The 23,785-nt window shown below is 31.5% G+C and overlaps 1 protein-coding gene across 2 annotated transcripts; it reads right to left on the reverse strand.

Moving 5' to 3' along the window:
- Positions 1-1,417: 1,417 nt before the first annotated feature.
- LOC108454532 (diacylglycerol kinase 1-like) lies at positions 1,418-7,967 on the reverse strand. Of its 2 annotated transcripts, XM_053030651.1 has the most exons (9): positions 7,550-7,957; positions 6,191-7,159; positions 5,637-6,113; positions 4,207-4,573; positions 3,745-3,821; positions 3,017-3,136; positions 2,524-2,688; positions 2,068-2,205; positions 1,418-1,874 (listed from the first exon to the last, which is right to left on the reverse strand). In XM_053030651.1, exons 2-9 carry the CDS (start codon positions 6,305-6,307, stop codon positions 1,725-1,727), a joined length of 1,611 nt encoding a protein of 536 aa, XP_052886611.1. In that variant the 5' UTR covers positions 6,308-7,159; positions 7,550-7,957; the 3' UTR covers positions 1,418-1,724. The 2 variants fall into 2 exon arrangements, with proteins under 2 accessions (XP_052886611.1, XP_017608518.1); XM_017753029.2 differs by having other exon boundaries at positions 5,637-7,159; positions 7,550-7,967.
- Between the last annotated feature and the right edge of the window lie 15,818 nt (positions 7,968-23,785).

Here is a 23,785-nt window from a genome sequence, read left to right on the forward strand (position 1 = left end):
TTTTAAATCCGATTGTATTATCTTTTAAAATATTTATATTATTTTAATTTAATATTTAATAATTTTACATATTCTTTTATTTATTGAAATTGTTTATATAGTCTATCTTAACATTATTTTAATATTTTACATAAGAGTAGTATTATATATTTAGTATAGATTTATTTTTTAATGTGTAATAAATTACATAATAATAAAAATAATATAATATAAAGTATTATAAACTTAAAATGGATCGGTCAAGTAGGACTCAAGCCTTAAATGTTTAAACCCAATCCCGACTCATATTTTAAACAGGCTTACTTTTTTTACCTAAACCCATTTTTCAAACATGACATTTTTACCTAAACCCTCTTAAATTTTGGATAGACTTTCAGACCTGAACAGGTAACCCGGTCCATGAACAAACCTACTTATTATACCCATCTTTTTAGAAATATAAAACTGAAAAACAAGTTTTAGATTTACTTGGTTCAGGTTTTATACATTCCCAGCACTAGCCCTTTTGCGAGTCCTATCCTTTTGGTTAAAAAGGACGGCACTGTCAACCTGATAACCATACTTGACAAATACTCCAATCTCAACATGGATAAGCTTCTTGGTGAGCTATAGCGTACATTTATCTTCTCTAAATCCATGTCTTCTCTGACTATCACTAAATCAAAGTCTATCTTAGCGACAATAGCAAAACAGCTTTTTTAACTCATTCGGGTTAGTATGAATTCATAACCATGCCATGAATGGCCTTTTCCAACCAGAGATTCATTGGTCTTCTTGGATGTCATCCCTAACAATTGAGCAGCAAACAACATCTAAGAATTACACTCGAGCTCCTTCAACACAACCAAATTGTTATTTGACAAGACTCAAGTAGGTTTCTTAGGTCATGTGATATGTCAAAGTTGATGAAGATAAAATTTAGATCGTCTAAAATTGGTTGATGCTATCTACCATGAGGGAGTTACACTGTTGTTTGGGGCTAACAAGATATTATCCCCGTTTTTAGCCCTTAACAGACTTGACTCGAAAAATGGCTTTCGATGGTCTCCAAAAGTTTCAGAACTATATAACGTTAACAGAACAAATACCAAGAATTGGCTCCTGCTAGTCTTCTATAATCCCTGGAACATGAGAAGATATATCACTTGACTTTAGTGTAGGTCTTCCAAAGTCGGAAAATTCTTACACTATTCTGGTGGTTGTTAATTGCCTCCATAAATATGCCCACTTCAATCCAAAGAGGGAAGATAGCTTATATTACTGTAAGAGGAAAAAAGAGCAAGTTTTTCTAAGATTCAGTACTGATCAATTGGTCCTAAAACCAGTTCAACTACCAATCCGATTCTGTCCAGCCATAGTTAAACACGTATCTGCTTAAAAGTAATAATATGCAGAGGAATACATTGAAATGTATGGATTGTATAGAATTTGTCAAACTTTAAAACCTCTCATATTCAGCAAAACGTACAAGGCATAATTTTCATCCTAAAAGATTCTATTTTTTCCAAAATTATACCCTCCCTTTATATTTGAAGGGCTTCTTCGGTATTAATGTTTTAAAAAGATTCATATACAAACACGCTCTTCAACAAGAAGCTTTGGCAAAGATAAAAAGCAGCAGAACGATCATATATCGATATAAAAAAACACATTTTTGAGAAAAATCCAGTGCAACGAGAACCACCGACTAACAGACCAGCAAGTACCATGATAGAAGAAAACCATTATGTCAGCCTTAATGCCATTTCTTGTAGAAGGGCTCGCTTCTGAGATGCATTAATTACATGATTTGTTTCAGCACTCTCGAGCACATCAGTTACTATGGCAGCTGCATGACCTAGCGATTCCTCGGCTGTCCTCTTCAACATGAAGGCCTGCCCAAATCATATGATTGAAAAAACAAGGAATGATAATCATCTATAGTTTCGTGCGATTTATGGTGGTTCTGATTTAGAACACGACACAGTATCTGCTAGCGCTATCAAGTTGTAAGGCCATAGAGAACATGAATAGACATAAAATGCCAAGAGAGAGAGAAAGAGAGAGAAAGAGACAGAGAGAGAGAACCTGTCCATGATGCGAAATGGACAATGTACAAGGCTGCTGAGACCAAGGTTCTCCATCAATTTGAACAGGCAATGCAGCAAAGAGTTGTATCTTAATCGACCGTCCCTGTGCAAGTCTTCGAGCACGAGACAGCCCCACCTGTCATAACACAATGCAGCACGGCTCAGGCCTCAGAGACATTTCCCACAACAGAACTTTGATTGCAAACTTCTACAACTCAAATCAACAGGAGGAACCAAAAGGGGGGAAAACAAAAAACAAAAACTAAATGAAGAACTTAGAAGCACTACTCTCCAGCATGAAAGAAAATGACAGCAAGATTAGTGTTATGTTGTGACAAAGTGAAGTTCCCCAGGCATTTGCTCAATTTAGATAGAGCTTGTTTTCATATGCCTCTAATGCCATACAAAGTTTATGTAAAGTATTAGCTTAGCCTTCATCGAGGGACTAGCTTACCTGCAGCTTTCCAAGGTGCCAAGTTCCAGATATGCTGACAACCTCTAGTATTTTATCATGCATAGACTGAGGTTCAAAATTCTCATATGTCTCATCCTCATTCTGCCAAAGATCTACACCTCCCATATAGCTTCCAATGTTTGCAACAAGTACACCTTCGGCATCCTGTATAAGTTTGGAACAGAACCATAAATTTTACAGTGTAAAGAACCAATAGTTATTTCCACAATAGAACACTTTAGCATCGATGTATAAACAATTAAGAAATGAAAGAGAACTTTCTGATGGGGAAAAGAAAAAAAGATAGTCAAATAACCAAAAACAAGTCTGAAAGCATGGACTGGTAAAACCAAGCGAATTATGTGCAGCTATTGTTCCAATCGAAAACTTCTTTAAAAGGTTCAAAAATATGCAAGACTTAACTCTTACGACCAATCATCACATAATATCTATATTTTCTCAAGTGTAACTAAATAAAAGCTAGCATCCATACCTCAGGAACCTCTATTTCGACGCCATCCACCTCTACTCTAACTTGCCAAGGAAAATCTGCAAATGTCCTATCCATAATACTCCTCGCACCTTCTCTTGCATATAGCACTTTATTCATAAACTGCAGGTATATTGAGGCAGCTTCAGCAAGATGGAATTGGATAACCAAATGATATAAGACAACTAGCACATGCAAAAGTTATCAAAATAGAAATGGATCAAAATGCATCTAGTTCATGCAGATACATCCCATTGACAAGATGTTTAATTTTCATTTCTTTATATACATCACAGCTGATACATTATTCACAACCTTCTGGTTTACACCTTAAATTAGATATGTTGATCAATAAATTCAACCAAAGGTCAAGAAAAAGCCAGGGATCTGCATAAAAACTCACAAGTACTATGTTCCATCATCAATGGACAAGAGTTCTTTTGTAAGTTAAGAATTGAGTGATAAAATCTCAACATTTTAAATTGTAAAAAACATATAGAGAAAAAAAAATGTACTGATGTAGAATATATATGGCATGATTTTATTTGTATATGTATTCATATTTCTAAACCCATGAATTCATAAATACATAAACGGTGAAGATAAGTCCAAAACTATCATAACGAGATAGGCAGAAATTAAAAATCCATTTCAGTTGAAGCAATACACAATTTTCACTGTTCATCTTGCCTAGCATTTCAAAATGCAGAATGCAAAAAGATTTTAACTACCTGATTATAGAACTTCTCAGGATTCTCCTCTCTTAAGTTGTGAATATCCAAAGCAACCTTTGCATCACAACCAATCCCTGTGAAAGAATCATAATCAATGAGAAGACTACCAAGTTATAATAGGTAAATAAGGAAGGCTTTGGAAATACCAATGCACTCATCTAACCAAGATAATTGAACAAGCTAAAAACTACCCATCAGGCAGCTTAATCACCAAATGTCACATCTGATCCAAGGTTTTAGGCACCTCAGGGTATGACGAACAGATATTTACAAATATCAGAAAGTCTAACTTGCAGCTAAGTAGAAACCCAAACAAACCAAAAAACCAGCTATTATAGAATCATATTCTGTAAGATCTAGCTCTTGCTTGCCCTCTATGAAGATTCAAATTCCAAGTTCACAACCTATACATTCAACTTAACCAGATTATCAAAGACTTAGAAGAACTAATCAGCATACCAAGATAGTTGTTCATAAATTTTGGAGATTGAAGCTGCTTCCCCTGTTGATTTAGAATAGCTACTTTCCAGCGATCAAGAATGGTCACTGCAGCATGCTCTATCTGTTGCAACACCGTGCAAAGGCCTCCTTGTCTCTCCACTGCGCCCAAACCACCTCCCCAGGACAGCACCCTGGCCATATCATTTCCAGTTCCAGCAGGGAGAATAGCAACTGGAGGCGGAGAAATGAAATTTTGCTTGTCTATTGCATTAAGAACCCATCCAACAGTACCATCTCCCCCACATACAAGTATTCTCAAGTGAGGCACTTTTCGGAATAAAAAAAGGCCCATCTCTGGGCCCTGTGTTGAACTCAATTCGAAAACCTGAGACAAGTTTCAATGAAAAAACCACTCAAAAATAGAAAATTGGAAAACCAACAAAAAATAGTGACCAATTTTAATGAGAAACCCTCACAAACAACAAACTGGAAACTATTGACAAATATAGAAGTCAGGAACAAAAGCTAAAATCAAAATCAGCTAAAACATAAAAAGCCAGTCCAAGTGGACCAATTTAAGTATAAGTGTAAAAGGTTATTAGTTTCTTAAGACACTCAAAAGTCTGCCTTTTAACTTACAAAAATTAGGAGGAACCCACTCCTGGCCAAGTGGTAGTGTGTGGAGGTACAGTTTCAGCTTTCTCGGTTTTCTTAAGCTGATATCTGAAGTACCGAACATGAACTCTAGCATGATATAGCAAAAATTTAGAAAATTATTAGGCCACCTTGAGAGGCTGTTTTGGCTACTCTTCCACCTCAAGTGCATATTCTAGTGGTTTTTTTAACAGGCAAATAACCAGAAACAGATAGATGACTCTGAATTTTAACTATTTTCATCAATATATTATTAAAATATTCTATTTTATCCAATGTTTTGGTAGCAGGCAGGTGGTCAAACCAGTCAGGCCGTCAGTTCCCAGTCCGACAATTCAAATTAAGTAAATTATTTAAAATATAAATAAAAATTATAAAACCCAGTTCAATTGGTTCAACCGGTTTTTTCGCCCAATTACCGGTTCATACTAGTTCACAGGTCAACCAGTTTTTGGCCTAGCTACAGACCAGTGCACCGGTCGGTTCTTGGCCCAACCAGTCCAATCGACAAATCCAGTCTGGTTTCAACAATCTTGATTTTATCAAGCTTAGCTTGCACATCATCTTTATCATCTGCTAGGATGCTAATTACTTTTCAAGCTAAGATCACATATAAGTCATAACAGTTCCAAGACCATGGAGGTAAAAAATTAATCTAGGCAGTTTTGGGACTAAAAAATGTCAAGAAAGTGGGAGTTTTCATTTATTTTTAGCAGAGTTAATCCTAAACAACTACCCACCACCAATAAATAAGTGAAATAGAAAAAGAGAACTTCATGGCTAAACAATCAAACCTGAACAGGGTTCAAAAGAAGGTTTAAACGCAGCTTGAGGGAACATCCACGCTGCGCACCACTCTTCTTGTTGACGAAAACTAGTAATGGTTTTGCATCTGGTGGCAGGTCAATCAGCTCATATTTTTGCTTCAATGCTTGAGACTCGTCTTTCTGATTAATCGATTCACTTCTTTTAAAACTAGGCTTTTTTTCCATGTTCTTATCAATGCCACCATTTTGGCGTGGGGTTCCTACGTTTATTCCACCATTGCAGTTCTCTTCTATTGCATGAGAACCATTTACATTTTCTGCTGTATCAGCAGTACTCTCTGTGGATATGTCACAGAAGTTACCGTTACTGCATGCATCAAAAGATGTTTCACTATTATGCTGGTGCTTCTTACTCTGACTCCTAATGGTTGCCCGTACTGAAGAAGCAAGCTCATTTGCACCATGTGTGATAGAGCTAAGAAATCCAGAATTCGGGCTCAACTCCTTAACATAAAGAGGTGAGAGAATCAGCCTTCTAAATTGCCCTAAATCACAAATATTACCAGTTTCATTAGACATACTACTATGACAGTCCACATGTAGGAGACGTTGGCACCACAAGCAACACCATATAGGAGATCCACCAAGAAAATACCCGCTACATGGCTCTTCACAATAGCTACAGAAGGAAGCTTCATCAGGTTGATCAGTAAGCTCTGCCCATCGAACTGCCCACTGGTGCATCACATGATCAAAGCCGATCATAGATACACACTTGCAATCCTTGTGTGCACTAGTAGAGCAGCTCAAGTGAGCTACTGTACCACAGATGCTACAACGGTGAATGAAACTATCCAAAGATATCATAGGCCCTAGGGTTTGAGAGGGTGACATTGGCTTTAAACAAGCACAGCAATTTAAATTCTTAGCACGGGATACAGATTCCAGCTCCCAAGTATGAGGAGCCACAGGAACCTTATGCTTGGTCTTGGGGATTTTCTTAGACCTAGCTACAGCTTTCATCCAACTTAAGTTAATGTTTCTTCTCCACTGGAAAGCTGTATAAACTATAGTCAAAATACCAACTAGGCCAGCGATAACACAAGATAAAATGAAGAATCGTGAATCGGCTGCCATTTCAGCTGGATTCTTGTCCATCCAACTGGGAAGCAACATATGTTCTTCATCCATTCGTCAAACTTATATTATAGCATTCTAATGTACCCAACAAACACCACACCACCTAATCACCAAATGTAAATAAAAGAATTGTAAGAAATCCGTACAGAAAAAAGAGCTAGCTATACATTATCTATAAAAAAAATCTAGTTTTTTAATCTCATCGACATCCATACTTCTTACGCCATCTCATTAGGTTCACTTCTTGTCACACAGCAATTCTCCAAGCCCCCCTTTTCCTCCTTAGTATAAAAAGCCTATATATAGAGAAAAACTCCTAAACCAAGTCACTAATTTTAGCAACCAATTGATTAAAAAAACTCCAGTGCCTTGATCAGAGCCAAGAAGGAAAATAAATAAACAAACAATACCTGCAAAAATAAAAAGACCAATAAATTCCTAGAACAAATGACTTGTAATGCATAAAATCAAAAAGGACATCAAATTGAATTCGACAATATATATATATATATAGAATATGAAACATAAAAACAACGGGAAAAATCAATTAAATGATCTCGTGATGTATGCAATGCACTGTTGGGCTACCGAGACCAACATGGTAAAATTAAAAGAACTAAAACTTATAATTATATTTAAGATCACGAAGAAAATAAAGGAAACTGCAGAGTAAAGTAAGCTGGAAAGTTTGTTTTTTTGTCTTATTAAGCAAACAAACAACGAATCAATGATAATTTTACCAAACCAAACATGAATTAATAAGAAATGAATTATTCGGAAAAAGGAAAATTGAGACTTACAAGAAACGCCAACTGCGAGAGAGAAAGAGAAAGAGGAGGAAGAAGAAGAAGAAGATCTATGAAATCACAGAGAGAAAACCCTAGAGCCAAGGAATGATCTGTGTGGAAAAATCGAGAACCCAAAAGCAAGAATTAAAATTAAAATTAAAAACAAAAAAGCAAATTTCAAGCTTTCAAAGATTCGACCGCTTACAAAAAGCGAAATCAAAATAAAAAAAAATTAAATAATTTTGAATTATTTTGTTTCAATTTTGGATGAATATTTTATATATAAATAAAGATCGAAAGTTTGGAGCGAAGAAGGAAAAAAGGGCGGGGAGCGCGTGTGAAATGCGTGTGCAAAGTGGTAGTGAAGGTCTGTAGATTCTGAATATTCGGAGAAAGGATGATGGTTGTTTAAATATAATGAGAATTAATACACTTATAAATTCTATTCGAATAAAGATTCTATTTTATATAAAATTAATAGTTAGTACAACTTATTTGGTTAAATTTGAAATATATGTCATTTTATAAAATAAAAAGAGGGTTTGAAGCTGATTTTTTTACATTTAAGAAAATAAGTCAATTTTAGAGAAAATAAAAACGTACATATTTCCAATCAATGATAATTTTCTCAACGATCTATTTTCTAACAGCTAAAGACGACTAGTTTATTTGCTCTATAAATTATTTTCATCATTTTGCATTTAATCACATTCTTCTAATTCTCCCAAATTTTTAGTTCTCAAATTTTCATTTAATTTCTCTCAAAATCTTCTTTTAACTTTATATTTCGTAATTTCTTTCTTTTTAATTGATTTTTACAATGATAATTTTTCTTATTCGTTTAGATAAGAAGTACATATCCAACGTCCAATTACAAATGGTAATAAAATATTATTAAATAATTTTAATTAAGTTCATTATTTTGTTAACATTATTCATGTTATAATTTTTTATGTTTATATAATCGGGCCAAATATCAAATTTTAGATATGTACACACAATTTAACTGTGAGGGTACCGCGTGTTATTGAACAACACTTGCAAGAGGTAGGATTCTTGCATGTATCTCGTATGCCCGAGGGGACTAATTTGGATCCCACACTTTTCAGTGCTTTGATGGAAAAATAAAAACCTAAGACACATACATTCCATTTTCCTTGTGTTGAGTGTACAATTACACTTGAGGATGTAGTTTTACAACTCAGTTTACTGGTAGATGGGTCAGTTGTTACAAGAGCAGTGGTCGTTGACAATTGGAGTGCAATTTGCGAGCAACTATTAGGCAAGATGTCGAACAAGTTTTTTGGTGCCAGATGGAGATGAAATGGTTGGAAGAAATTTTCAATTATATAGACAACTCTGCAAATGTCATTGAAAGAGAATAATACACCCGAGCATTCATCCTTAGGCTAATCAGGGATCTTCGAATGCCCGATAAATCTCAAAATCTGGTACATTTAAGGTGACTACTACAACTTGTCAACTTGAAAGAAGCGGAGTGACTCAGTTGTGGATCAACTGTGTTGGCCACATTATACTAAGAGATTGTCGAGCAACGCTGTACACCCCTTAACCCTAAACCGTCGCCGGATCAGGGTCACGGAGTATTATCGAACATATTGGACAACTTAGAAATAATTCATAAATAAATAACATTCATAGCATAGTTTAACTTTTAAGTCTTTATAATAGACCCTCGAGGCCCAAAATACGTATTAGGAGTGGAACGAATTTTTTTTTTTTAAATTTCGGCAGCACTAAAGCCCCTGCAAGTTCAAACCAAAAACAACCAATACCATATATATATACTATATAAACTTTTATGCCATTTCATTAGTATAAACATTAGAATACTAAATACCATTTTTTTTTTACAAAAAAAGTCTTGTAACATTCTAATGTGATCAAAATAACACCTATGTACATGCCACTTTTAATTCAAAACATGGAACCTACTTATAAAGCTCTTGAGGATGTGATGAGATGAGAGATATTCTAGCCGACTCTACCTCTTCAAGTCTAACTGTACCTACGCGTTAAGTCGGTGAAGACTTAGTAAGCACTACAAGAATAAATAGGCAAATAAATCCTATTAAAATATTATAATTCCATTTGATCAATATATATTTATATGCATATAAGTTTCTTTAGCTGTATCTTATATTAACAAAATTTAATTTATTATTATATAAGTTATAAAACTTACCTCAGTACATTGATAATTCGCTTTGGTTCACAACTTATAACTTTAGCCCAAAGTAGACTTTATAGAACACACTGGATATACAGAACAAATACGAAGTGCATTATTATGCACAAACGAATAGAGAGCACTAAAGTGCTATACTGAGAAACACATGTGTAAGCAGAGAGCACTTAACGTGCTAATAATAGAACGGAGAGCACTAATATGCTGATAATCAGAGAGAGCGCTAGAGTTCCTTAATGGCATGCCACTAATATCCTAGTAGTTCTAACCTCATCTACTTGGACATTAAAACTGAATTTCATACATTTAAATACTTTACATAAGTATCTCGAAGAAGATTTCTCATTTCTTCATCATTACAATTTAGTGCATATTACACAATTCACAAATCTCACATCTTTTTCACACATATACTTTTGTCACAACATTATTACTTAATGTTCAAACAATATAACTTCTTATATTCTCCAATTATAATTTTCTTTTCAAATTTCATAATTTCATAATCTATTATTATTATTATTATTTATTTACTTATAAATTTAAATATATACATATATATTACATTTTATTTCTAAATAGTTCTATACTACAATATAAGCATCTAAATAAAATTAATTTAAAAAAATCTTGTAGTACTTACAACAAAAGATTGAGATGATGTCCTCCTTCACTCCTTAGCCTTCTCTTTTCCTTTTTCTTCAATTAGGTCCTCTCTTTCTCTTCTTTCTCTTCAATTTCATATAAAACATATAATATTTATATGTTAGAGAAAAATAATTAAATGATTTTCCTATGCTATTAAAAAAATAAACATGTATGATATAATAAATTCATCATTTCTTACGTTAACTTACATTTCAATTTATTCCATAACTAAAATTATTTCCATTTCTATTACAATCTATACTTTATTTTATTTAAATTCTAGTTATAACTTAGTTTAACTCCTAAAATTTCACTAATAAACCCTAATTTCAAACTTCTTATAATTTACTCCTCATTGCAATCTATTTCACAATTCAAACTCTTTTCTCAATTCTAATTTAAATTTTTCATAAGTTCAATCTCTAATTTATCCATAAATTCAACATAAACTATATAAAAAATCTACTAACTCTTAAAATTTCAACATATACCTAATAGTATTTTGTTCTAGGATCATAAAAACTCAACAATTACAAGAAAATGAATTGAATTGACTTACCAAATTGAATTTAAACCCTTGAAATCCCAAATTTTCTTTTCTTTTTCTTTCTCCTTTTTGTCTATTTCGTCCCTGCTATTCTGTTTTGTTTCTTCTTTTTATTCTGTTACTTTACTTTACTTTATGTTTTATATATTATATATTAACACTTAAATATTAAGTTAATATAATATATAATATATATTTTATATCAAAAATATCTTGGATTTTTTTTCTTTTAACGTTAAACCGCCTCGTTTTATAATAATGGCATATTTACTATTTAGTCCTTTTATTGTCTTTAATCTATAATTAAACATTCACACTTATTTCAATCTAATCCTTTTTCCTAATTACTTCTAATTAAGTCGAATTCACCTAATCAAAACCTAATTAGACACACAACTAACTTCGTAAATATTTATAATAAATATTTACGAATCCGATTTATCGGAACGGAGTCCTGAGAATGCATTTTTTTCTTTCTTTTCTCTTTTTATCAATTTAACTATATAATCAATAAAATTTTCCTATCAAAATTTTCATGCAGTATTCCTATCGTAATATAGACTATGCCACAATATTAAAATAAATTTTCTTTCTAGATCGGATTTGTGGTCACGAAACCACTATTCCGATTTTACTAAAAATGGGCCATTACAGACGCAACCACAAAAAATTAAAATCGGTGGTTGCATATTCCTTTTGCAGTCATGGGCATGGTACCGGCTTCCATATTTACGTTCCCAAGTAAATGCCTCTTATTCTTTCTCACTCGTGATAAGGTAAAATTCATCTGATAACATAGTTATCATTATATTTTTTTTATTATTGTATTTTTAAAATAACATATTATTTGAATAGGTGAAATAATGAGGCGAGTTATGTTGGTAAAACAGACGAGCTCAAAGATATTCAGCTATTGTTAGATCAACAATCGGAAGCCAAAGTTAGTTTTTAAAATTTTAAATTATATAATATTTACGCAAGGATTTAAAATTTAGTATTAGGTAGATAATAAAATTTATAATTTTCTATTATAGTCTAAATAAATGTCATACTGATTCGAGAATTTAAGAATGCATCTAGGCCAATCATTATATGTGGCACGTGAAAGTGCCATTAATAGTTTTCGTGACGGTGGAGATGAACGAATCCGATCAAGTGATGCACCAATTCAGGTTTAGGCAAAGTATTTCGTTGTAACTTCAGGACATCAAAGAATTGCACAGGATCAACTTGCGATAGAGAATCAATGAAGATTGAGTGAAATTCCATGAGAAATATATCTACATTTAGGAACATAGGTATGATTTCATACCTATGTGAACCAATTCTCACACTAGAATTGACAACCTCTCTGAAGTACATGGCATGGTTTAGACATCACAATAAGTCAAATCTATTGCTGAAGGAGGAAAGGACTAGGCAAAATCGTCTTAGGAGGCCAATAAGATCTCGCATGAATCCTAGGTTGGGAGTACATGCCTCGATGAAGTCATCATCAGCTCCAAACCCACAAGTGCCACCGGTGGCTGCACCACATCTTGGTCAGTATGGTTCATATTATTCTAGTGCTTTCACTAACTCATTTTTTTTTAAACATAAGCACCACATTATGCACCACTGTACCATATATCAACACCTTCTGCATGTGTATTTTTTTCACCACCTCCATCCCCAACACCATATGAAGTGCCAATGCAAACAACAACATTGACGTATCCGCCATCTTTGATAATTCCAACATTTTATCCTCAACCGGGTTATGCGACACCATACACTTATCCGCCGCTAGTGTCACAAACACCTTCGATGTCATTGTTCTACCAATGTGGCTCATCTTTACAACCACTTGTTACTCGAAGGGACGATATACAATGATAACCTAAGACGAAACGATACTCAAATACGAATGAACTAGAAGAAACTTAAGATATATTAAAATATATGTATAGAAATAATTAAAAAAAAGTAATATTACATTAATTTTAAGCTCATATTTACATGTAACAAATATAAAATATAAGTCATATAAATAAAATGTACTTAAATACTATCCCCATGTTTAATAACCAATTAAAAATCATACTTCTATATACTTTAAAATATATTTTATCAAAATAAATACATATAATTTAATTAATTTGACTAAAACGAAAATCAAACATATATAATAGTATTAATAATTAAAATCCTATAGAAGTGATTAATTGAATGCATTTGAAATTAAACCTAGATCTTGAAGCCCTTTAATATGAAACATAATTTTATAAAAACCTTCAAAAAGAAAAAAGTTATTTTTTCACTTTGTAAATCCGAATAATCGGAAAATTCAAATCCTGACCAGAAAAGTTGAAATTTTCAGACTTTGATGAGCCTTTTTATCTAAAAAAATTCTTCTCCTCACTAGCGGGGAGCGCGTGTGAAGTGCGTGTGTAAAGTGGCAGCGAAGATGTGAAGATTCTGAATCTTCGAGAAAAGATGACACGTTGCTTATAAGCCAGTATTGGTGGTACAATTATGGGTCCCACTCCTCCTCATAAATTAACTTGAACTTATACTAAAGAGGTTTAATTATGCTCCAGTCCCTATACTCTTAAATACATTCTTTTGCTTTTATTTATAGAAATATAATACCTCTACTTTTCTAATTTGAAATTTAAGTTTAATTTTTATTAACATTGTTATACCATGATATTATTGAGTCTGTTGGCAAGCATTAATACCTAACTTAATACAATCCGGGGATTACCTTACAAGCTAGTCAAGAGGAGAATAACCTTGTAGACTAAGGGCCCTTATGAGTATACATCATCATGAATGGGGCATTACTTAAAAATTGACAGGATTTAGATAAAATATAAATTTAAAAAATTGGTTTGGACAAAAAATAAAATTTGTTTTCAAAATAGGTTAGGCATCGAGTAAGTTTTTTACTCGGACCTGACCCGAATTTGAAAAAAAAAACTATTATTGTGTTTTGTTGTTGTTTTGCTGTCATCACGCTATTATATTGTTACTATATTATTGTTGTTTGGATATTGTATAATTATAGTTTTGTTGTTAATTTACTATTATTTTAGAGACATTTGCTTGTTAAATTACACATATTTTAATGTTATTTAAGTTTAAATATTTTTTAGTTTATTTTCAATTTGTTGGGAAACATTTGTTTTAATATTTTAGTGTCTTTAATGAATTATATTTTTAAATTTATTTTATATAAAATAATATTATAAAAAATATAATACGGGCAAGTCGAGTCAAGTTTAAATTTTAGCATTTTTATTCAGACTGGACTTGGACAAAATTCTAGACCCATTTTTCGAGTTGAACTCAGATCTAAAAAACAGACCTAAAATTTTGTTGAGGTCCAACTTGAATCCGGCTCAACCCATCATCACCTCTAAATCATCTCTTTTATCGCATCTCCATTATTTTCAATCTAATATTATTTTTTTTTCCATTAATTCTCTCGTTGACTTAAACAAGAACAAGGTTTGGTATTCCATAATTTACCTGTCTCAAATGACTAAAACAATAGGAATCATTTGCAGAAAAAAGAAGAAGAAGAAGAAGAAGCAAAATCCAAAGCTCAAGTCCCCCCTAAGCTTTTTCATGTTGTCTTTTTGGATTTCATCTCTCTCTCTTGTTTTTAGTTTTTCTCTACATTATTTTTGAAGTTTCATAACTCTCATTTTATTTTTGAGGATTCCTCTTTATCTTTGGAGTTTCTTGAGCTTGTATCCATTTTTTGAAATTGTTAAAGGTCCCTTTGTATTTGGGTATGTTTAACTATCAACCCATTTAATCTCCATTGTTAGATTTCTTGATTGTTTCTACAAGCTCCCTATATTTTTTGAGTTTCTCTAAACTTTCCCAATATATTTCAACTCCATTTTTGATATAGTAACATATTTAGTTTTAAATCTTTTTCATCTTTTATCAAATTGGTCCTTAACTTTTTAATTAAAATTGATTCTCAACCTTTTAAAAAGAGTCAAATTTTACTATTAATCTTTCAAAAGGGTTGAACTGCTATTTATTAATGAAAACACTTACTAAAACATTAAATATTTAGATATGACAATCCACATGTATATCATGCTATTTTTTAAAATTTTTATAAACTTTTATTTTATTTTTGAATATTGTTATAACTTTTAAATTATTTGTTAACGTAGAATAAAAGACACACAATATCACGTTAGCATGAAATACACGTAGGTTACACATGGGTTGCCACATAAACATCATTAAAAAATTAATGTTTTAGTCAGTATTTTCGTTAAAAATGATTTAATTTTTTGAAAGGTTATTAGTTAAATTTAACTAAAAAAAAGAATAATGGCCAATATGAAAAATATGTAAACATTAAATTCTAAATTTATTGCCTAAAATATTTGATGCTTCCTTAATATTAAAATACTTTTAAAAAATAGTGTTTTTTCAATATAGAAGTCTTCATTGATTGAAGAATGTGAAATACTTTAGAAGCCCAAACAAAGCTAACAAAATACAAAGAGAAAGCCCAAAGGCTTTGAATGGGCCAGAGTCCAGTCTCAACAAACTCAAAGCCACCAAAAAAAAACCCTAGCCCTAGCCATCGACTTATGTGAGTTAATCGGGCATTTTCTATATTAACATTTAGAAATAATTATAATATTTTATTTAAAATTATTAATTAAAAGTTTAAATAAAATAAAATTTGTGATAAATATATATTTAAAAATAGGATAAATTATATTTATTATCTTTAAACTTTGGTCAAGATTACATTTCAACCATCTAACTTTTAAAACTTACATAGTAGCCATTAACACTATCAAATTATTACATTTTTTTTACTCATTTGTTATCTCCGGTTAAAATGATGACATGACAAGTTAATTTAAAGGGCTAATAACCAATTTGGTCCTAAAATATAAACAAAATATTATTTTGATATTTTTAATTATTTTCTTAATAATTATTCTAAAATAAATTTTAAAAATATTAAAAATAAATTCAAATTACTAAAACTATAAAATGTATTACAACACTGAATTAGAAAGATAAGTCTTTTTTTTAATTGGTCTTTTACGCCCTCTTTTTTTTTTTTAAATTAGGGAAATGGACCGTTTTTGGAGAGAGTGTGTGAAAGGGCATCCAGTTCGGCGCGTTTTCCTTCAACAGTTGTTTTCCTAACAACTCTTTAAATGTTGGCAACAGTATAATTTTTAAAAAGGCCCAACGGTAATTTTCTCTTATAAATACCAGACTATTTTTAATTTTTTTTTACTCAAATCCTACTCTCTTAATTCTCTGAACTCTCTTAACTCTCTCAATTTTCTCAATTTTTGTTTGAAATTTTGCTATATACTTGTTTAAAAATGCTATAGTTTTATTTAATTATTTAGTATATTCATTTTGATTAATTTCTCACAAATGACAAACTCTCTGATTTGTTTTGACGATAAGCACATTTTTGCCACTCAAGTGATAATGGTAAGAAGAAATTTCAAATTTTATTATTTTCAATTAAGTTAAATAAAATATTTTTAAAAAAATAATTATTTTATTTTGTTGATATAAATAGGCGGATAATTTTGTTTTGGAGGGGTTCATACATAATTTGTTAAAGAGCCTAGACATCGAAATTCTTGGTTACTTGCAAGACGCGGGATTCTTGCACGCGTCTTGTATGCTCGGGGGTTGCAAACTCGATCCTACACTCATCAGCGTGTTAGTGGAAACATAGAGGCTTGAGACACACACTTTTCATCTTCTATGCGGTGAATGTACAATCACGCTCGAGGATGTAGCTTTACAACTCGGATTACCTGTGGATGAGTAAGTCGTTACAAGATCAACGTCGTTCTCGATAAAGAGGACCTTTGCAAGGCATTTTTGGGGAATGTCTCGAACAAGTTTTAAGGTGCCCGAATAGATATGAAATGGTTGGAGAACAATTTCAAAGAACTTCCTAAAGACGCCCCAACATTGTCAAAGAACAATATGCCAGAGCATTCATCCTAAAGTTAATTAGGGGCACTCTATATTGGAAAAAAATCCAGTTTGAAAAACGGTTTTCTTGCACAGCGGAAAATGAAAATTTTGAAAACTGACCCAATTTGTGATATTTATAGCAATAAACCTTAAACCAAAATCATAGTTGTATTTTTGGATAAGCGAATCCTTGATGTTTTCCGGCTTTTAGCCAAACGATCTTCTTCGCTATTCTCATATCACGGATTGCTTCGAGTGTAGGCTTGAACCAATTGAATCAAAACACAAAACTAGAAAAAGTTTTTCTTTTGGGGTGAAAACCAAAATTCTCTCTTCTATAATAGAAACCGGTAAAATTGTTATTCTATAAAATATATTTATAAGTTGAGAATAAATTCTCTTTACTTTTTAGCAGAATAACAATCTCTCAAATGTTGTGTAAATAGCTCTATCGATGCCATCTATTTATAGGAGGAGAAAGTAGAATTCTTGTTAAGTTATAGTGGTGATCAATGTTTCGATTATATTATATAGCCAGTTTGCATGTCATCATTATCAATTTATTTCAGTATCAATTCACACACACATATAAATATATAGCCAATACCACATAACATAGTTCAAAAAATTTTCATATCACATATCATACATCAATCAAGTCTTGCTACTTTCTATTTTATTCAATTCAGTCCACTGTTTCGATATTCAATATCAATCACAACAAATTAGTTCATACAACCACTATATACTCACCTCGATACTAAATCATGCAATTAACATGAATATGCAAATCTTGAATCATAAAAGTACAAACCGAATCCTCGTATCACTCATTTACGACTCTCGCTTTTTCTTTCCCTCTCAACAACTCGATATCAGTTTTAGCTATATATGATAATACAAAAAAATATACAATATCAATTTTTATCCAATTCATTTTCAAATAAAAAGCCAAACATATTTTATATTTTATTCAATTTAGTCTCTATACTCAGTATAAACATATCTTTCGATATTTAGCATCGGATCAAAATCCAATTTCACATTATTTCATTAGGAACCCTATTGTAACAACCCAAAATTTACGGATATCGAAAATTTAAATTTTTGGGTCATAATTTCCACAAAATGAATTCATAAATATTTACTAGAAATATTTATGAAGTTAGTAGTGTGGTTAATTAGATTTTGGACAAGTGAATTAGCTTGAATTAAGGCTAAGTTAGTGAAAGGACTAGATTGAATATAGGGTAAAAGTTTAATTATAAACTATAGAAAAGTCAAGGGACTAAATTAGCAAATAAGCCTTATGTGACAAGTGTGTGGTATGTATAAGTACTTTGCATTACTTTGATTGGTACAAATGTATGTATAAATAAGTATTTACTTATTATTTAAGAAATAATAATTATAATTTAAAATATAATAATATAATAGTTATAATAAATAAAAGAAATAAAAATATAAAGAAAAAGGAAAAAGAAGGGCACGAATAGCAGGGAAAGAAAGAAGAAAAAAAGGGAAAGAAAATGAAAATGAAAATTTAGGGTTTTGGAGTTTCAAGCTTAATTGGTAAGTCAATTTGATCCATTTTCTTGTAATTTTGGTGTCTATGGAATCCTAGGAAGAAATACTACTTGAGTTATGTTGAAATTTAGAAAGTTAATGAATTTTTAGATGTTAATTAAGTTGTATGAATTGATAATTATTGGTTTAATCGATAGAAATTCAAGTTAAAAGTGGAAAAATGATTGATTTGTAAAGATAGATAAAAGTTTTGTTATAGTAGGGATTAAATTGTTTAAATTGTAGAAGTGATGTTTTATATTGAATATTAAGAGTTGAAACTTGTTAAAAGTAGGTATAAAATGAAATTTATAAGGTTATTTGAAGAAAAAGAATGGTTATGGTGGTAGGACCTAATTGGAAATATAGTAAAAGTTACATGGAAATTAAAGAGTGTGTTATTAAATAATAAATATTGATAATTTTAAATGTTAAATTTTATGTTGCCAACGTAACACCGGAAACATCATCGAAAAAGGGAAAGGAGAAAGTGAACGAGGATATCGAATAAACCCGAGAATTTCGGTTTGTATTTTTATAAACTATGCTTAATAATTTAATAAATGTAACTGTTATTTCTTTTTAATTGATTAGTATGTATGATAAATACTGTGATAAAAAATTGTTACTATTTCTGTATAAAAATGAAATGATTTGAATACCCTATTAACAGTGTCGGGCTAAATGGATATACTTGGCATGCCATAGGATTGGAAGTGTTCAGGGATATTCCAACTGTGTGTCGATGAGACACTATATGTGTCGACTACTGTTACTATTCTGGATTCGTTCCGAAGAGGTACTCTGTACTCGACTATTACTGTTAATGTTACCCTTATGGTGTATTCTGGTTTCGACCGATGAAACACTGTATGATATCCCGGTGTATGGGTTGGATCCGTGTATCTGTTCAGGTCCGAGTTATGTTAATAGGGGTAAATGAAAGTACTGAAGACAAATACTGACTGCTATTGATTATGTGACTGTGACTGTTCTATGATTATTAAAAGGTATCGAATGATATGAAATATATATAAAGAATTGTTTAATTACATTTAAGAGCTATAAGATGAAGACCAGACATTAAGCTATTAAGATTATGAAAATAAACGTTTTGAGTTACAATACAAATATACGGCTTATTATTGTTCTAAGTATTAGTTTATAGAAATACCATTGAGTGTATACTCAGCGTACAGTTTATTTTCCGTGCGCAGGATTAGGTACGAAAGAAAGTTAAGGACTCAGCATCCAAGCCAATCCCGGACTCAAAGTGGTGAATACTTTCTTTTGGTAAAATGGCATGTATCTAGGTTGTTAAGGTGTTATTTTGTACATGATAGTGAATGAATGAATATTTGCTAAGTTTGAATGGCATAACGAATGATATTTGATTTAAGAACTATTAGTAAATGTTTGGGCATGAATTAGATGTGTTTAGCATGTGAAAAAAGCTTAAAAATGGTCAAAAATCATGTTTTCACATGGCCAAGTGACATAGGCGTGTGCTCAGGCCGTGTGGCTCTCTGTTTATGTCACACGGGCTGTTCCCACGGCCGTGTGTGCAAGTCAGATTTGCCCACGGCCTGGCCCCACAGCCATGGGAACCCCACGGGTAGGCCACACGGCCATGTTCCAAGCTACACGGGTGTGTGCCTCTATCTTCAAGGAAAAATTTCCAAAGTTGCCAGTTTAGTCCTGAACTACTTCTAAAACATGTATTGGGCCCCATAGGCCCATATTAGGGACTTTATGATGAAATTTGAAAAGAATTGATTTGGAATGTAAAATTTATGACTCGGTTTTGTATAAATGATAGTGTATAAGTCTAGTAATGCCTCGTAACCCTATTCCGGTGACAGTTTAGGATTAGAAGGTGTTACACCTATACTTTTTATTCCTAGCATAGTTTCATGAAAGATTTATGCAATTTGGTCCCTAATATTACAAAGTTATCTATCAAGCTTATTAAGCTTTACAATTTAGTCCTTATCATAATTTAAACTTAATTTCTATCAATTTCAAGCTTAATTCATCAATATCTCAACAATGAAAACTATCTATAAAGTCAACAATTGAACAAATTGATATATGGGTTAACTAAATCAAGATCCCATGCTTCAATTTCTATAAAAATCAAAGAAAAATAGCTTAAAAACTTACTTGAATTTTTGACCGATTATTTAAGGGAATTCAAAGGATTCTTCTTTCTTTTAGAAATGGTGAACTCTGGTGACCTTGGGAAGATGATGATTCTTTCATCTTTCTACTATCTATTAGCATATATAGTATGATTAATGGTTAATTAACCTTAATTAATTATAATTAGTCTTTAATTAATTTATTATTAATCACTAAATTAATTTAGGTGAAACTAATCATCACACTCCACTAAGATCTATATATACTTGGTTAAATATCCATTTTGGTCCTTTTGATAATTGTTATATAGATTCCCAAATATTTTATTTATTAAAACTTTATAGCGATTGGACTTTTACAATTTAGTCCCTAAGTTTTAATGAACTAATTTCTCGGTTAAATTATTTAATTGAAGTTTAATATATTTTATATTAACTACATAAACATTTCTAGTTTATATTTACAAACTCGGTTTACAAAAATAATGTTTCAAAACTGCATTTTTCAACGCCACTAGAAACTGAATTGTTACATATACTGAGTAGATAAATGACAAAATTGTCCTTACTTAAAACTTGACTTGATGAAGACTGAAGAGCCAAGTTTCCACAACATGGCCTTGAGTAACTATCAACAATTTTGGATATGGACTTGGATATTGCGGTAGCAAGCCTTGTAACGTTGGGAATGGTCTTCCCTTCGAACTAAGTGTAGGGCCTCAATGTTGCAGCACTATAAATCCCATATTGTGTCTTGAGATGCCAATGTTGTGCCTTCTAGTGACTCTATGTCACTGCGTCACTCCTCGACTTGGATTCCTTTCAATGCTCAATTATTCCATGCCATGCCCTCAATCTCTCAATATTGCGAGTCATATGACTCCTTTAGTTGCTCAACCTAAAACAACTTATTGATGTTGTGACCTCTAACTGTGGCCAATTCTTAACAACTTTATCTGTAACAGCCTAATTTTTAGTGGTGTCGGAACAGTGATTCGAGATCACTAAATCCGACAAATGAGTAGGAAATATTATTAATTTGGTGAGTATAAGTTAAATGTGAAGTTAGGAAAAATTTTGAAATAGTGAATAGTGTACTAAAAATAAATACTAAAATAATTAGAATCGAAAACGAGGTATCGAGACCTCGGGAATTTTAAATCGAGCCATAAATATTTTTATAAATATTTATGGAGTGTTAATAAGTTAGTATTAAAGTTTCGTCAAGAAATTTTAAAGTTCTGATAGTTAATTGAACAAAAAGGACTAAATTGTATCAAATGCAAAATTGTGGGAAATGATTAAATAGCTTAAATGATAAAAGAAAAGGGGTTTAAAAAGGCAAATAGACCCAAGGTCTATTTGGGCTGGATGGCAAGAGCATGAAATCAGCAAGAAAATAAGGAGAATTAAGGGCAAAATTGGAAAATTGCAAAATTTACTTAATAAAGCTAGGACTAAAGTGGAATTATCTAGATTTCTCTTTATTTTTCTGCATTCTCATCAGCAAAAACGCCATGGAAGAGTTCCCTTAAGCTGTTTTTTCATATTTTTACTTCAAGTAAGTTCAATTCTTGATTATTTCTTGAAATTTTTGTGTTTTTATGACTTTTACAACTAGATCCACTTGTTGAATTCATTAGTTTTTGATTCTATGAAAGAAATTGAAAGTTGATATGAATATGTGCTGGAAGTATATGATGATTTGGCATGGAATTAGAGTTTCAAATTGTTTATATGCTGATTTTTTTGAATAAATTGAATAGAAAGTGAATGTTTGGGACGTAATTGTAAAAGAGTTTGAAGTTAGAGTTTTATGTGGAAATTATGAATTTTAATAGTTATGAAATAACTTATAATGTCTAGGAAAAGTATTAATTGAGAAAATATCTTAATTGAGGGGCTAATTGAGCAATGACTGAATTGTATGAATTGTGAAATTTGGGGCAAAATGGAAATCAACATTTTGCACTAAAACTGTTTTGGATAGCAGCAGTAGTCTAACTTTGAAAAATCACCAAAAATTTAGAAATGGAATTAGAGGATGAATAAAATATGAAATTAAAGCTTATTGAGTCTAGTTTCTTATAGAAGAAATGATGTAAGCAATGGAATTGTAAATCATGAGATATGATGAATTTTGTGAGACAAGGTCAGAATGATTTCGGGTTCCCCTGTTCTGACTTTGTAAAATCATAAAAAAATGGATAAAAATAATTATGGGATTAAATTTATATGTTTAGAATCCTGAATGAGTCTATTTTCAAGAGAAACAGGCGAGGATATCATTCGAATCCTGTTCGAGAAGATAATTAATTTTTAGTAAAAAAGGGTCGGAACTGTCAGACAACAGAACATGGGAGACTTCAATGAATAAACTGTATTAATTGGCCCAACCAAAAATTATGAAATTCTTATGGTAAGAAGACATATGAGTCTAGTTTCTGGGAAAATTTATGGATCTTAATTTGGAGTTCTGTAGCTCAAAATAAAAATAATTTAGTGACTATGACACAGATGGGCAGCTTGAATATTCACATAAGTAGATAGTGAAAATTATGGATAATGTTACCTACAAGTGTGTTGTTTATACTAAGGATGTGGATGGAGAGGAGGAGGAGGAAAAATATACATATATATATATATGAATGACTTGTGTATAAATTGATCACATGCTTAGAAATGATATAATGATTTATTTGGAATATTTATTATGAAATTATGATTATCATTATGATACAAAATTGAACTTGTGAGTTTATATGGCTAAAATTTTAGTGATTATTTGTTAATTTTATGAATTTGATGATGTGTTATTTCATATGTATTGATGATAAAATCGTGAATAATGTAAAAGCATGAAAATTGAATAAATGATCAAATTGAGCATTTCATTCGATGACAAGATGAATTGAAGGAAAAGACCATGGTTGGACCATGGCAACAAGTGATAAGTGATAGCTTGGCTACACTTATCGATCAAGAAAAGTGAAAGTGATAAGTGATAGCTTGGCTACACTTATCGATCAAGAAAAGTGAAAGTGATAAGTGATAGCTTGCTACACTTATCTAATCAATGACAAATGACAAGTGAAAAGTGGTAGCTTCACTACGATCGATGAAAAGTGGTAGCTCGGCTACGATCGATGAAAAGT

This window comes from Gossypium arboreum, chromosome 7 (genome assembly GCF_025698485.1).
Source record: "Gossypium arboreum isolate Shixiya-1 chromosome 7, ASM2569848v2, whole genome shotgun sequence".
NCBI lineage: Eukaryota > Viridiplantae > Streptophyta > Magnoliopsida > Malvales > Malvaceae > Gossypium > Gossypium arboreum.